We start from the raw sequence: 15,693 nt of genomic DNA, 5'->3' as shown, positions 1-15,693 counted from the left end.
CTGAAGCGACATGCTGCATGGTGCTTCGCATACTTAAAAGCTCAAAGGGCATGTATTGATTTTTCACTGTTTGTTTTCCTCTGTCTCGCTCTCTCTCTCTCTCTCTCTCTCTGGCTCTCTCTCTCTTCCTGCTCCTGACGGAGGGGGTGTGAGCTGCCGCCTTCAACAGCTTTGTACCGGCGGTGCTTCGCATACTTAAAAGCCAAACAGCCCTATTGATTTGTTTGGTTTTCTCTCACTTTCTGACATTCAGTGCTCCTGACGCGCACTCCTTTGAAGAGGAAGATATGTTTGCATTCTTTTAATTGTGAGACAAAACTGTCAACTCTGTCTTGTCATGGAACACAGTTTAAACTTTTGAAAAAGAGACAAATGTTTGTTTGCAGTGTTTGAATAACGTTCCTGTCTCTCTACAACCTCCTGTGTTTCTGCGCAAATCTGTGACCCAAGCATGACAATATAAAAATAACCATATAAACATATGGTTTCTACTTCGCGGATTTTCTTATTTCGCGGGTGGCTCTGGAACGCAACCCCCGCGATGGAGGAGGGATTACTGTATACATAAAGAATATAAACTAATACTGTGCACAACATTACCAAATATCCAAAGCCCATTCTAGTAACGTCAGACACAAAGCAGGAACCCGCTATAGATGAACCATTAGTCCTCCACAGGAAACTTTCACACAAACTCTCACATTAAATCAAATTAATTAATTAATTAACCAAACCTCTCATGTCTTTGGGATGTGAGAGAAAAACTAAATTTCTGGAGAAAAATCCCAAAATCCCACACACTGGGAGAATGTGCAGCCTCCAAAACAACTCTTACCAGAACCCTGCAATGACTAGCATTACATTATTTTGTTAATTTTAATTATACCTGGCATGAATGAGCCCTTTAATGGACTGGTGCTCGATTAAGGTTGTTTCTCACCTATGACCAGTGCTAAAAAGACCTTCAACAGGATTAAGAGGAGGAGAGGTGAGGAGCACACGCTGATACAGCACATTGACGCACCCACCACATGACAAATCAGCTCAGGATCCCAGAATAGGACCCGAGTGCAGCCATGCAACAGATGAAATGGAACAGTGTGAGGTTTTTAATGGTTTCTGGAGTGCCAATTCTGTCACCAACCCCCAGGTTTTTCCCTGCAGGTTGGAGGGCCTATGTGCAGGGCTGCATGCAGATTAACGTCATACCCAAGACAGAGCAATTCCAAGTTAAGAGCCTTGGTCAAGTGTCCAATGGAGTAGAGTCACTTCTGGCATTTACGGGATTTGAACCCGCAACCTTCTGATTACAAGTGCAGATCTCTACCTCAGAGCCACCACTCCACCCGTTGGATTAAGTAGGATTATAAATGTACGTACAAGTGGTATAGTGTGTTAGAGGTCCGTTGCGGTTTTGTTGGTGTTCAGTGGGGAGGCGAGCTGCTCAGTTGTGGCTCACTGATGCTCCATGAGTTGTAATCAAGGCACCTGCACCCATGAGAATACAAAAGGAGCCTGCACAAGAGAGTAGGGAGTGAAACAGAAGGAGAGAAAGACAGGAGGTAAAATCGAGAGGTTGCCAGGATTGTGGTGAAGCCAGTGCGACCGAGAAGAGGCATGGTGGTCAGTGAAGCCCTGGATGGAGCAGTGGCACTTCATGAGCAAAGTCACTACCAATGAGCAATGGATTGGAGTGGGAGTGGCTGATCACCAAGGGATGGTGGTGGGATAAGGGATCAGAGCTTGCAGGGTTCCCACAGACACCAAGGCATGGTGGTGGGGGCATGAGATGAAGAGGGTCAACCTTGCTTGCCAGTGTGCATCCCCATCGGCTGAGCAGAGGTTGAGGATTGGAGATGAGGTCGAAGGATACACTGAGGCTTGTGATTTTTAATGTGCTGATCCTGACAGGATTTTTATTCTTGATTTTTACCTGTTTATGGAATTATTCACTGATGGATTTTAACCTCGACACAGACACTTTTTCTAATATGAGGATTATTTATTTATTTATTGAACTGTGCTGCACTTTACACTGCACTTTGCACACTGCACAGTTGGACGCTGGTTTGAAATAAGGCACTTACCAATGTTTGCACCAACCTTTGCTTGTTTGAGTCCTCATTGCACTAGTCCAGTGGTTCTCAAACTGTGGGGTGGGCCCCCCTAGGGGGGCACGAAGTAACAAAAAGGGGGGCGCGAAGATGTGAAAAAAAGAAAACAAGAATCGAAAATATGAAAAATACATCTATTGAAACCAAAACAAATTAACTTAAACTACATTCTGATACTGTGAATTTCCCATTGGGATTAATAAAGTATCTATCTATCTATCTATCTATCTAGAAAAATAAATATAGAGTTAGATAAATGTCGATAAAAGTTAAGTAGGTATAATAAAATATGCATCTATGATATATCATTAATTAAAAAAGAACAAATTGGTATTAGTAGGCTCCTTTCAAAAAAACGTTAGGGGGGCGCAATTAAAACTGTTATAAAAACTCGGGTCGCAAATACTTAAAGGTTGAGAAACGCTGCACTAGTCCATTTTGGTACATGACTATCGATGTCCAGGTGTAAGAAGGGATCTGCACGCAACATGGGCATCATGGTATGTATTTACTTTTTTGTCTTTTTTAATAAACCAAGCAGACACAAAGAAACGGAATTGCAAGTCGATAAAATACGATTGCGTGAGAGAAATGTGTTTCTTTATGCTTCACAGTAGTGCCATTAATGCTGGTTAGTCAACCCTTCCACTTCTCTTCATTTTAACAGCGCGGCTTAAACTTAGAAAATTTTCACATCATTTGTGGCTGCAGTGGTTCTTTTAACAGGACCCTCTAAAAATGTCATAACCACAATTACATATTTAGACCTCTGGCATGATCTTGGCAGCAAAAGGCAGTGCCCTATATAGAAAAAAAAAATATTTTTAAAAACTATTGCATGAATAGTGATCAGGCTTAGCTCAAGTGCACCAGACTCTCAAACAAAATAATGCACATACATTTTAGAGAGCTACAGAAGTAAACATGCGAGAGGAAAACTGGACGTCAGTAATTTACTTAATGCATGAAATGCCCAATTCAGAAAGTATTTGATGTGCAATACAATCTGTCTGATCTACAGAGCATAAACACGCAGCACTAAGATAATACGAGTGCTACTAATGGATTCATCACAAATATAATGAGTGGTAAGCATGAAGATTTGATGCACTTCAGGCATAATAAATAAATAATAAAGGCCTAAATGCTTTCTCTAGATGAGAGTTTTAAAATGAGTTTTATGGTGACTAATAAGAGGCGCATTTGCCTTCTCATTCTCCTCAGAATGATGTTGAATCTAAAAAAAAATTAATCACACATCCGCCCCCTTTTTCTCATAACACATTTCCTGTCTTTACACCCCGGCACTCACAAGTTTAATCCTATAGAAGCTGAATGCCAAAATTTTAATGCAGCTGACTGACTCACACAGAACTGAATTTCTCGGGAACATAAAAACAAACTTGCCTGACCCATCTGTTCCAAATGCAGCACGCAATCTGCCTGGAAAAATGAGCTAAAGGCCTGTGCACAGACGAGAGCTATGAAATGAGCAGACATTATCAATTGTAAATTGAAAGAAAAACAGCAGTCTGCAGGAAAGGCGTAATTTTTTGCACAGCAATTAAAACAAAGGACGAGTATTATAGCAAACGGACAGTTTTAGCAAAAGTGTCAGTTGCACGTCTACAAAAACAAGAAGATCACTGCTGATAATCCGTGGCATTCAGCTGCATGTTCTGAGGCACTCAGGGCTCTTTTTACTTTCTGCTGTTGAATCCTGTGATGGCTGTTCGTTGTGTTTTCAATCATTTCCTTTTTAAAAATGTGTAACCTCATTCAGTAATGGATTTTAATATTAGCTGAAACCCATGTCTCTTCCAAGGCCAAATAAAATTTATATGAAATGGGCATGCAACATCTAACTTGATCACATTACTGATTGTGTGATAATAGATCATTACAGCTATGAGCAAGTGCAAATTTCAGCTTAATTAGCAAAACATCAGACCTGACGACAATATACTGCGTAATAACAGGAGACACCTTCTCTCGTGTTATTAGTTTCACAAGTGCAATAATGGAAGGCAAATAAACATCAGGTCACACATTGCTATGTCAGTGAGGCAAATCATATGCGTCACCGTCAGAGATGAGGCTTCTGGGCTCATTTTTAGTGTTAGCTTTCAAGGCAAGGGACACTTCTGTTTTATCCATCCAACCATATTCAAAGTGGGTTAATCCAGCTTAGCATCCTGGGAGTACATGCAAAATGGATGGGGCACAAGGCTGCAGAAGGGCACACTCAGATATCATCAAATAAAACAGCTTACAAAATCATCAATCGGCCTAAACTGCACGCCTTTGCTATGCTGAATAAAAATTTGAGGACTAGGAAAGAAAAAAATCACACAGACACAAGGAGAACATGCAACCACCCATAGACAGACAGATATTTAAAACCTAGCTTGGGGAAGCTATGAAGCTGCAGTGATAATCACTACACCAACATGGTGCCCTCATGTTCACTTTATATTCTGTAACTACTTTTTTCTATTCAGAGTTATAGGGAAGTATCTCAGCCAGCAGCCACACAACCTGCACATCAGAGCAGGTAGTCCATCTGAAGGTATACAAGTTTGGGCCAAGCCAGTACTTGGATTGGAGATCATAAAGAAACAGCTGGAAAAGGTGTTGGTTAGGCCATCAGAGGGTGCTTACCCTGTGGTCTGTGCGTGGATCCCAATGTGGTGACAGGGACACTTGTGCTGAAAACATTGGCTCCATCCTTCAGATGACACATAATACTGAGTTCCTGACTCTTTGTGATCATAAAAGATCCCTGGTAATGTTTTGAAAAGAGTAGGATGTACCCCAATGTCCTGGCTAAATTGTCCACCATAGCTTGGTCATTCTGGCATCCTAATTATCCCCTGTCCTTTATTGGCTAACTATCTGTCTCACCCCTTCACCACCTAATAGCTAATGTGTGGTGAGCATACTGGCACAAGAATGGCTGTCATCCCGTCATCTGCTTCATACTACTGTAGTTCTAGTTGAAGTGGTTCTCCACTGTCTATTTAAAAGTGCTTTGAGTAGGTTAGAAAAGTGATACATAAATGTAATTAATTATTATCAATGGATACAAGGCAGGAATTGGCACAGTAGTCCACGGAAGGCCATACTCTTGTACCCACACTTATTCTAAACAGTTCGAGTTAGGATCATCAGTCAAGCTAAAAGTGGGTTTATGGACTGAGGGCAGAATCTTAAACACAAAAAGAACATGTGAATGCCAGACTTCACCTTAAAATTAAATGGAGGGCAAGCACAGCTTTACCTGCTGTGCCACCATGCTGTCCAGTTGTTACTTATTAAATACTGAAACCTGACTCAAGCTGTCCAGATTTTACTTTATTTTTTTTTTTAATAATATGTGAGCTAGAGAAAATGGCAAAGGCTGGAAGTGCATGGCATGATGGTCAGAGAGCTAGTACTGGCATAATCAAACTGTGGATTTGTATGCTGACAAATTCTTTAATACAAGCTAAGTATACAATTATTTATTTTCAATTGTTTATTTCCATGTAGCATTTCTCAGTATGGGCCGCACGGTGGCGTGGTGGTAGCGCTGCTGCCTCGCAGTTAGGAGACCTGGGTTCACTTCCCAGGTCCTCCCTGCGTGGAGTTTGCATGTTCTCCCCGTGTCTGCGTGGGTTTCCTCCGGGCGCACTGGTTTCCTCCCACATTCCAAAGACATGTAGGTTAGGTGCATTGACGATCCTAAATTGTCCCTAGTGTGTGCTTGGTGTCTGGGTGTGTGTGTGTGTGTCCTGTGGTGGGTTGGCACCCTGCCCAGGATTGGTTCCCTGCCTTACGCCCTGTGTTGGCTGGGACTGGCTCCAGCAGACCCCCGTGACCCTGTGTTTGGATTCAGCGGGTTGGAAAATGGATGGATGGATGGATTTCTCAGCAGAGTCTGGTCAGTCCATTATGCTCCTTGCTGGACACACCAGGTCAGTTGCAGTGTACCTGAGATAGTACCGCACTATCAGAGGAGCAAGACTAGACCTTGTAGTACGGTATTAAGAAGAGGGGTTCTTCAGGTCTAAGTGCTGTCTCAGCAAACAGCAGAACAAGATCAGCTCCATGTTTAATTAATCCACAGCTAGTCTTATTTTTGTTTCACATTTCTCCTCGCTTTGCTCAGCCTGCTGTCTGATTGCCAGCAAATGGAGGTGCGTTGGCAATGAATGTCTTGCTCTCTCTCAATTAATGACATGCCACTATACATTCCTCTTGATTTAAAGGAACAGAGTCCACAGAAAAAAAGACACCCTCTTGTAAATTTAATAAAAATAAATGCAGTCGTTTATCTACATTAGATCGGCTGTTGTTATTGTAAATGTTATTCGGTAGGAGCATTTGAAAAGGCCCAGAAATCCTTATATGGAAAGTAATGATGGCGAGGGATACACATTCATCTGAAGCATAAATGTCTCTCTCTGTAACTCATGGGAAGATCTGCCATCAGGGTGATCTGGGAGTCCTGGTCACCAAGGGGCTTTGGTGTATGTGAGAACAAAGTAATGCCAGCATTTTTCTGTTTCTGTTTTTACTTTGCACTCTCCCACACACTGTCATTTCTCAGCCAGTGTTCCTCCCCTGGCTGAGGTTCAAATCATTTTTATGTCCTTTGTGTTTATTTTTGAGTTATTTACTTCTATTAATTTTACTTTTTGTGATCTGTCATGGATGGCCGGGACGCCTCTGCCTTGGAAGGACCGGGGGCGCAAGTGTGGACAGAGCATCACCTCCCCTGGAATGCTAGATGGCAGCCCCCCTGGATGGCAGCAGTACCTCAAACTCCCACAGAGTTTCATGGGAATTGGATTTCGTTACAGTCCTGTTGGGATCTGGGGGTGACGCTAGGGTGAGCTGCAACTATTTCTGAGCCCGTGTGGGCGGTTCTTCTGCCACACCCAGAAGTGCTGCCGGAAGTAAGTCAACAAGCACTCAGAGCACTTCCGGGTGACCTATATAAGGGACCAGCAGACACTATTCTGGGAGCCAGATTCGGGAGGAGGGAGACGAAGCTTGCCGATGAAGAGTGGAGGAGAAAAGAGAAGGAGAAGGAAAAAGGATTTGTGTATTGTGTCTTAGTGCTTTGGACTGTGTTGTGCCTGTGGGAAACGAGGAAGGCATTTCCCACAAGGTGAAGAAAAATAAAAAATATTTATGTCTTTATCAGTGTGCTGTCTGTGTCAGGTTGGGAGGCTGGCACGTCCCCTAGTGGTTCTGTCACACCACATGCTCATTTTTGATTTCATCTCTACGCTTTTGTTATATGCCTTGCGTCTTGTGGGTGGCTCCCAAAGAGGCGAGACTACCATCCCATCATTAACGGGGACTGCCTTGAGCTTTATAAAGATGAGGGTTTCTCATAGTTTTTGGTGGTGGGTCATTGGAATGCGTTACAGAGTGGTGAGTGTTTCTTGTGATTTTGCTGTGCCTTACTTTATTGGGAATTTGTGGAAATTTGATTATTTTGCTGTTATCTGACTTTGCCTTGGATTTTGTATTGGGACTTGGTTCACATTGAATTGCCTCTGTTGTTACAAGCAATTCCTTTGCATTTTGTGTTCCACAGAGCTTTCTTTTTGTGTGTCAGAACATTTTAGTGAAAATAAAAATTTTATTTATAAAGATCCTCTGTTTGCCCTACTACTAGCCAGGCTTTGAAGGTTTTACCCCTCTAGTGGATATTTTTGAGGTTGTTTGGAACTTGTTTTGCTCTCTTAGAAGGTCCACAACATTTTGGTGCTGCTGAAGCATAACACACATAGGTACTCAGACATTATATTGTCCCCCCATGATGTAATGTATGAGTGACTGCACGCTTAAATCTCCTCGGGGGACCAATCCCACTCGTTTTATTTTTATATGTGATGTTTATAGAATGTAAATATATGCGTGTGGCACACTGGGAATTGTGGGGGTCCTAATCTGGTCTTGCTGTAACTCAATTTTCAATCACCAAGGTAATACAGAAGAGTGGACACTTGTCACTCATCATGTAACCAAAATAATCCAACATTCACCAAAGCATATAAAATACTGAGTCAGAGGTGGGCCAATATTCATAAAGAATGTCTCATCACAGCACAAACTTCACAGAAGAGAAGAAGCACTATATCATAAATATTGTGAGAGATTTCAAATCAGATCTGGAGAACACAGTCAAAGATATCGCCATGCACTCTGAAGAAATACAGCATGGAAGAAACTGGCAGCAACTTTCAATGTGCACCTTCCAAACTGGCAACTGAGCAATTTCTTAATTAGGGGCATGGACACGGCCGTATTTTGCTGTTTCTTATATTACTCAATATATATATTTCTAGGCATCATTTGTCATTTTATGTGGCATTGAGCCCAATATATTTGATTCATTATCAAGCTATGCTTCAGTCCAAATATCCATCCATCCATCCATTTTCCAACCCGCTGAATCCGAACACAGGGTCACGGGGGTCTGCTGGAGCCAATCCCAGCCAACAAAGGGCACAAGGCAGGAACCAATCCCAGGCAGGGTGCCAACCCACCGCAGCAGTCCAAATATAAATATAAAATATAGTTTTGATTTTTTTAGTGGCATATTTGGGCTTGTTCATGTCTATAACAGTCGGTCTGATGCATGCGTAATTCATTTTGTAACATTACCCACCACACTAAGTCTGTTAGACGTGCTCACGAGGTGGTCTAAATTAGTACACAGCTTTGTTCCCCATCTCCAACTCCAAGAAGCTCACTGCAAGTACACTTAGACTTGTCTTGGTCCCCTGCTAGTACACAGCTCTGGGGCTCACTGCAGGGTTATGTCTTGTTATTATCAATAAGTACTAAGACCAGATCAGCACAGGATCCTCACAAGCTCATAGAACACAGTCACTGACCCACCATGTCTGTGTGCGTTTCTCTGACGGTGTTCTGGTTTTCCTTCCATGATAACTGACCTGCTAGCAAGGGCTAAAGGAATTGTTCTCATTTCTACTTTTCTTCTGTTCTTATGTTCTCTCAGTATTTTCCTTCAGAGTGCCCTCTGATGGACTTGTTGGTTCCTGTTTGGTACCTGGTGCTGATAAGATAGGCTATGACCCTAGTAAACCTGAACTGGAATGGTTGGTTTTTGGTATTTTGCAAGATTGCTCAAAATGAAAGACAGCATAACATACCATTCTCAAACCCACTTTTTTCAATTCACGATGGTGGAGGTGTTGGAACCTATGCCAAAAACCCAGGGAGAAGACAGAAAGTAACCTGGAGGTGGGTACCAGCTCACTGCTCTGCCCACTCACTCGCATACCCACACCAGAACAATTTTGGAATTACCAATGAACCTAATCTGCATTTTCTTAGAGGTGTGGGAGGAAACTGGAGCATCCACAATCCAGATAGCCATGAGAACAATGTGCAGACTCTACACAAACAACGACTAAGCATGGGATTGAGATTTGAGACAATGGATTAGTGAGGCGGCATCACTAAACACTGCACCACCAACAATGAACTATTCTCTATGAAATAAACATTTACTTATTCATTGATTGATACTGGTATGGCAGTGCTGCACCTAATGTTATTGCCTCATAGCACCCTGGCAAGTTTACTTGAAAGTTTACTGCATAAACTTGCTATTGATAATTGAGGACAGTTTAAGGGCCAGTGTGTGAGTAAACATTTTCATGTCCCTGCATTCCATCTAGGCCTTACTCACACAACAGATTGATAATTCCTTCAATTGTTCAATTTCTGCTTTATATAACAGCTTTCACAGCAGGTGGCACAGTGCTGATCCACTGTCTAAGTCACAGATTCTACACCAGGTTTCTATCTGTATAGTGTTAATCCACATCTATATGTTTTTTCTGCTGAATCCCAAAAATGTGAAGGTTATTGTGGGACCAGTCATGGTTGGTTCCTGCTATGCGTCTTGATGCTTTCAGGGTTGTGGACTGACTTGAATCAATCAGGTCTGAGAATGTTATGTTATGTTATGTTACTGTTCACAGCGAGCACAATGACAAGATACTTTACGCAAAAAAGAGATTACACTGACGGAGACTGCAAAGATGGGATGGCCATATTGCTCTTGACATTTTAAGGGCCTCTTGAAGAAATGAGCTATATGATTAATATTAACTGTAAGATTAATTGAACTGTGACTTAAATCTTGCACATTTGCTGGCTATTTTAAACAGAAATATTAAAAATCAAATGAACAATGAGGATGTTCTGTCATTAAAGAAGCCAGACAAAAACATATGGGACTGACATTGTGAAAGTACCTGCAGCAACAGAAGAGCCTGCAGGGTGCATTTCTTTTTGGATCATGTCTGAGCGTCAGACTGTACTGACTCATTTACTGGAAATGAGGAGACACGCTGCGCCATGGCTAATCTGATTAGACAAGACAATATCGGCTTACAGTAGGCTGGTAGACATGAGGCAAGATGTTACCCCGTTGGATGAAAGCCCTCTTCCCTAATTCTCAATTATTCCCAGAGCCTCACTGTGTCAGTAAGGTCACTATTGTGATTTTTCACAATTCCCAAAGCGTTTGGTTAAATCCAGTATAGATGGATTGTTATTTGACAGCTGAGTTAATGGCAGATTAAGAATGAACAAAAGACCCAAATAAGAATTCAACTAATTGAGTAATGATTGTAGGTTTCATTTCAGATCAGATGGTTTTCATTGTTGAATTTTAGCTTCAGTAGAGGGTGTCTCTTAATTTTTTTTATTATACCAAACTCATTCTGAACAATACAGTACCTGACAAAATATGTTAAAATGGAACTGTGTGACGGCATAATCTGTACAGTTGGGTTCAGTCTTAAAAAAAGCCAGTAGAGGAGGGTTCTGAAAACATGATATTCACTGTATGTGAACAATCTGTGGAGAAGAAGCAGAAAAAGTACAAGTTAGTAAATGAAGAACAGACAGTGATAGGACCTAAACATAAATGGACATTCTTTGTAGCTATCATTCATTCATTGATGTTGCTCTCCAAACCCTCTTGGATGGGAAGGGTCTTTCCTGGCAGTAGTGGGCACACTCTGGGAATCAAAGCCTGAAGAGGGCACAAATCCATCACAAGGCATACAAGCACACACAAACGCTCATTCATGCCAAGCCAGTTTATTGTCCTAATGTGCAGGTCTGTGGCATGTAGAAGACAATCAATTAACCGTCATCAGTCCATTTTTATTTTAGATACTGAGCAACCCCAAGTGCACAAAAAGAAGCAATCCAGATATTCATTATCTGGGCCCAGTCTGTTTTAGGGCATGGCCATTTTTCACTTCTCTTGTCTCTAAGGATCAGTATTAACCTATGTCGTGTATCATCTGTCACTCGCCACAAGCCACTCATCACTTTTTACTTATGACACACCATTTGTAGTGCATCACTACTCTCTTGCCATTCATAATGAATCACTTATTACTCATCACTTTTAACTTTTCACTCATCACACATTACTTGTCATTCCTCATGTCTCACTCATTATTTTTCATTTTTACCCTTTTTTTTAATAATACCAGATGAGAAATGGAGGTTGGATTTAAACAAGCTGCAAACAAGCCAACAATGAATTGTCAGTTATCAAACAAATACTTATTTTTAAATGAATGAGAAAGCTTATTCCTGTGACTCAAAAAATTGGAATTGTATTCTTTCACAAAAGAATTGCATTATTTCTTGATTATGATTGCAACATTTTGCAAGAAATATTGCCTGCTTTCTGCTAGTAACATTGTGCACTCAGCTGCTTTTGTCTGTTAGTCTGCACCCAATGGACATTTAACAGCCAATATTACACTTTGTAACAAGGAGCATGGATGGGCTTGCATCTCGACCTTTCCTGGTCAGTAGCTCAAAATACTAGAAGTGTTGTAGAACCACTAAATCAGGGATGTGCAAAGTCATTCCTGGAGGGCCGCAGTGGCTGCAGGCTTTTGTTCCAACCCAATTGCTTAATAAGAAGCACTAATTGCTCTAGAAACACTTCTGCTTCATTTTAGTTATCTCCCTCGTTAAGATTTTGAACCCTTATTGCTTATTTAAGTCTTAAACAGCTGCATTCTTGGTTTTTAATTGCTCCTTATTAGCAATAAGATGCAAATGACAAAAGAAACCAGCAGTTATCCATTTTGCTTGTTACCCTTTACACCTGTGTGTATTTATCATGCACTATTTGGTTTAATTAAATACTTGGAAGGAAAGAGAAGACAAAAAAGTCAAGGATTGAGAATTACCCATCCGTTTTACACTTCAAAATATTTGGATATCTTTAGAATGGAAAAAAAAATCTAGGATTTGAGAATGACTTGACATAGCAGAGTTAAAGCACTAACAAGCCATGAAATGTAATTATTGGCAAGGATTGTTTTCTAATTAAACAACTGGGTTGGAATAAAAACCCGCGGCCACTGCGGCCCTCCAGGAATGACTTTGCACACCCCTGCACTAAATGGAGCTACTGGAGGGAGGCGGTCTTGTCATTTTGAGGTTCCACCTAACCCGGAAGTATTTCCCAGTTGTAATTGTGATGTACTGGAAGTGCATCCAGGTCCAGCTGGAAAAGAAGCTTCTCATCCTCAGCGTGGTTAGTCAAAGTTGAGATAGGCATAGTGGCAAAATCATCTGGAGGGGAGTAGAAGAGGAAAAGGGACAATACTGTGCTGTGGAAAAGATGTGGATGAAAGCCTGTTAAGGTTGTGTGTACAAAATTAACAAGTTTTTTGGACAGAAACTTGTGTATTTAGCAGTTGTGTTCTGGGTTTTTGGAGTAGGAAGATCCCTACAGTCCACATACTTATACATTCATTATTTAATATGTCTGTTCTTAATTTGTGTGGTGTAGTGATGTGGAGCCTGCGCCAGTGTCTCAGTTTTGACTCCTAACCTGACTACTGTCTGCTTGGATTTTGCAAGTTTTGCCCATATGTCTATGGATTGATTTGTATGAGTAAGTGTGTCTTGTGATGGACTATATGGACACACCATGTTGTTAGACTGGGCTCTACCTCAGTAAGCAATATCCCTTTGGAAGTGATAAAGTGAGCCAGAGCGACGTTTAGGGTTTATGGGGGCTGGAGCCTATCCTCACACTACAGACTACAAGATAGGAATCGACTCTGGATGAGATGCTAGTCTATCAAAGGGCACATTTCACAAATGTAGCGTTATCAGTGGGAATGTTATGGAAGGGAACTGAAGTATATTGATAAAAATCCACATGAAACACAAAGAGAATATGCTGTTTTGAGATTAAAGGTGTTAAACCTTTTTAGTTTAAGCCAACAAAGATTAAGAGAGGACATCATCGAAGAGTTTCAGATTATGAAAGGAATTAGTACAGTAGACCCAAGTTTTTACTTTCCTACAGTAAGAACATGGGAACATGATTGGAAACTTGCTAAGGGCAGATCTTGTACAAATATTAGAAAGTTTTCTTCATGCAAGGAACCACATACACAAGGAATAAATCTCAACTTGATATTATTTTAAACAATCAGGGCAAATGGGATGGATGAGCTGATTGAGATGAATGGCCAGTTCTCATCACAGTCGTTATGAATGTACTGATGTAAACAGAAAGCGAATGGGTGCAGGACTCAAATCAAGTCTGCAATGAGACAACAACAGCAACTACCACCTACCTACCATCTTAGAGAGAAATGGTCAGAACCTACAATTGAATACATAACTTAGACATCTGGCATCAATGTAATAACCCTCCTATCAAGCTACAAGAGATAAATTATTTAGAGTTCCAAAAGCAATTCAATGATCTCATAAACAAACCATTAGAAACTCTAGCTAGGGAAGTAAAGATTTCAAATAATCTCAGAAGAATTTATTAAACCTTAAGGCCATAATGCCATATATTGTGTCAAAAAACATACATCTGACAAAGATGTGAGTGGAGAGGAGTGCTTCAGAGAAGAAAACATACTGAGCATACTGTCTAAGATGCTGAAGAGAAGAAAATGTGAACAGTGGCGTTCAAGCATTTTCAGCAAAAATTAATTATGGTGGTGATACGAGCAATAGCAATGCTTAGGTTTGTTTAGACTACTTTTAACTAACTAGAAATGATAATAATCAAAGTTTACTTTCCATACAGGGCACTATGCAAAGCAGAGAAGAAAAGAAACGAAAATTAAATCAAGTAATTGTTATATATTACAAACAATAGGAATAGTGCACAAATGTAAAAATGAACTGATAGGAGTAAAATGACAATGAATTTGATACATAGCACAGTAAAGGTCACATTAGCACAGTAGATCAATAATGGATAGATTAAGTATAAAATTAATAGGAATAGCTAATCAAAATATACAGAAATGAACATTTAGCAAAGTCAATTTCAATGTCTAAACTGATGATGCTTCATGGATGAACCAAATGTTGAGTGCTTTGAGAAGGAGTCAAAGAGCTCAACCTTTATAACTAAACATTTCAAATGGTAAGATGCCAGATGTCAGATTCTGAAGTGTCTCGTGCAAATGGGGCAGTTGGTGAGAATAAATACTTTTTGTTTCTTGCTCTTCATCTGATGATCAGCAGTTGTCTGGATTTTTATTATTAACTAGACAAAGAGCCCGTTTCGACAACATAAGATGAAACGGGCACGAGTGGAATAGTATAATATATAATAAATATAAGCACCACAAACCTGATATAGGTGTATTGAATGAATGCGTAATTAGGCCTCAAGCTGTAGTTGAAATCGCCTTTCAGGCCTCTAGAGCTTTAATCGAATTCACCTTTCTCTTTGAATTTTCGCGGCCGTAGTCACCTTTCTCTTTGAATTTTCGCAGCCGTAAATCCGCCGCCTGCCGTGATGTCGGTCTCGTAAGGTTTTTCGGGCAGCTGCGCAGAAGGCGACTGCGCATTCGGCTTCGGACATGCGCAGAAGGCGACTGCGCATTCCGCACCACAAACCTGATATAGGTGTATTGAATGAATGCGTAATTAAGCCTCGAGCTATAGTCGAAATCGCCTTTCATGCCTCTAGAGCTTTAATCGAAGTCGCCTTTCTCTTTGAATTTTCGCGGCCGTAAATCCGCCGCCTGCCGTGATGTCGGTCTCGTAAGGTTTTTCGGGCAGCTGCGCAGAAGGCGACTGCGCATTTGGCTTCGGACGGACGTGAGTGAGTGAGTGAGTGAGTGAGTGAGTGAGTGAGTGAGTGAGTGAGTGAGTGAGTGAGTGAGTGAGTGAGTGAGTGAGTAAGGAGACTGGCGAATTATGAATTAAGATGCAAATTAACGCTGAGTGTAACATAACATAAGTTGAAACAATAAGCCCGTACTCTTTCATTCCATATGCAAGCTGACCATTTAATTGGTGTAAGATATATGAGGAGGGATATCCCATTAAATGTTTGTCTACCATTACTGTCCTTCACCAAATGATATTCATTTGTGTTTGGGCAGTGGAATGACTTCACTTCCAGAATGTGCCAATGAGTTTTAAAGTTCCTGTTACAAATGTGGCTTTAAGAACTGACCAAGTTCACGACAAAATTCTCACTTGAATGTCTAAACATGGCCACTCTCATGCGATA

At 41.0% G+C, this 15,693-nt stretch overlaps 1 protein-coding gene across 1 annotated transcript in view; it reads right to left on the bottom strand.

Moving 5' to 3' along the window:
• The window catches only part of btbd16 (BTB (POZ) domain containing 16), a 101,110-nt gene that overhangs the window by 37,753 nt on the left and 47,664 nt on the right, over positions 1 to 15,693 (bottom strand). The window contains exon 5 of the mRNA XM_028792567.2: positions 10,890 to 11,009. Coding sequence (XP_028648400.2) covers positions 10,890 to 11,009 — 120 coding nt within the window. The remainder of the gene's footprint in view (positions 1 to 10,889; positions 11,010 to 15,693) is intronic.

Source organism: Erpetoichthys calabaricus, chromosome 2 (genome assembly GCF_900747795.2).
Source record: "Erpetoichthys calabaricus chromosome 2, fErpCal1.3, whole genome shotgun sequence".
NCBI lineage: Eukaryota > Metazoa > Chordata > Cladistia > Polypteriformes > Polypteridae > Erpetoichthys > Erpetoichthys calabaricus.
Note: the sequence above shows the minus strand (reverse complement) of the source record. Positions and strands in the feature narration are given on the sequence as shown.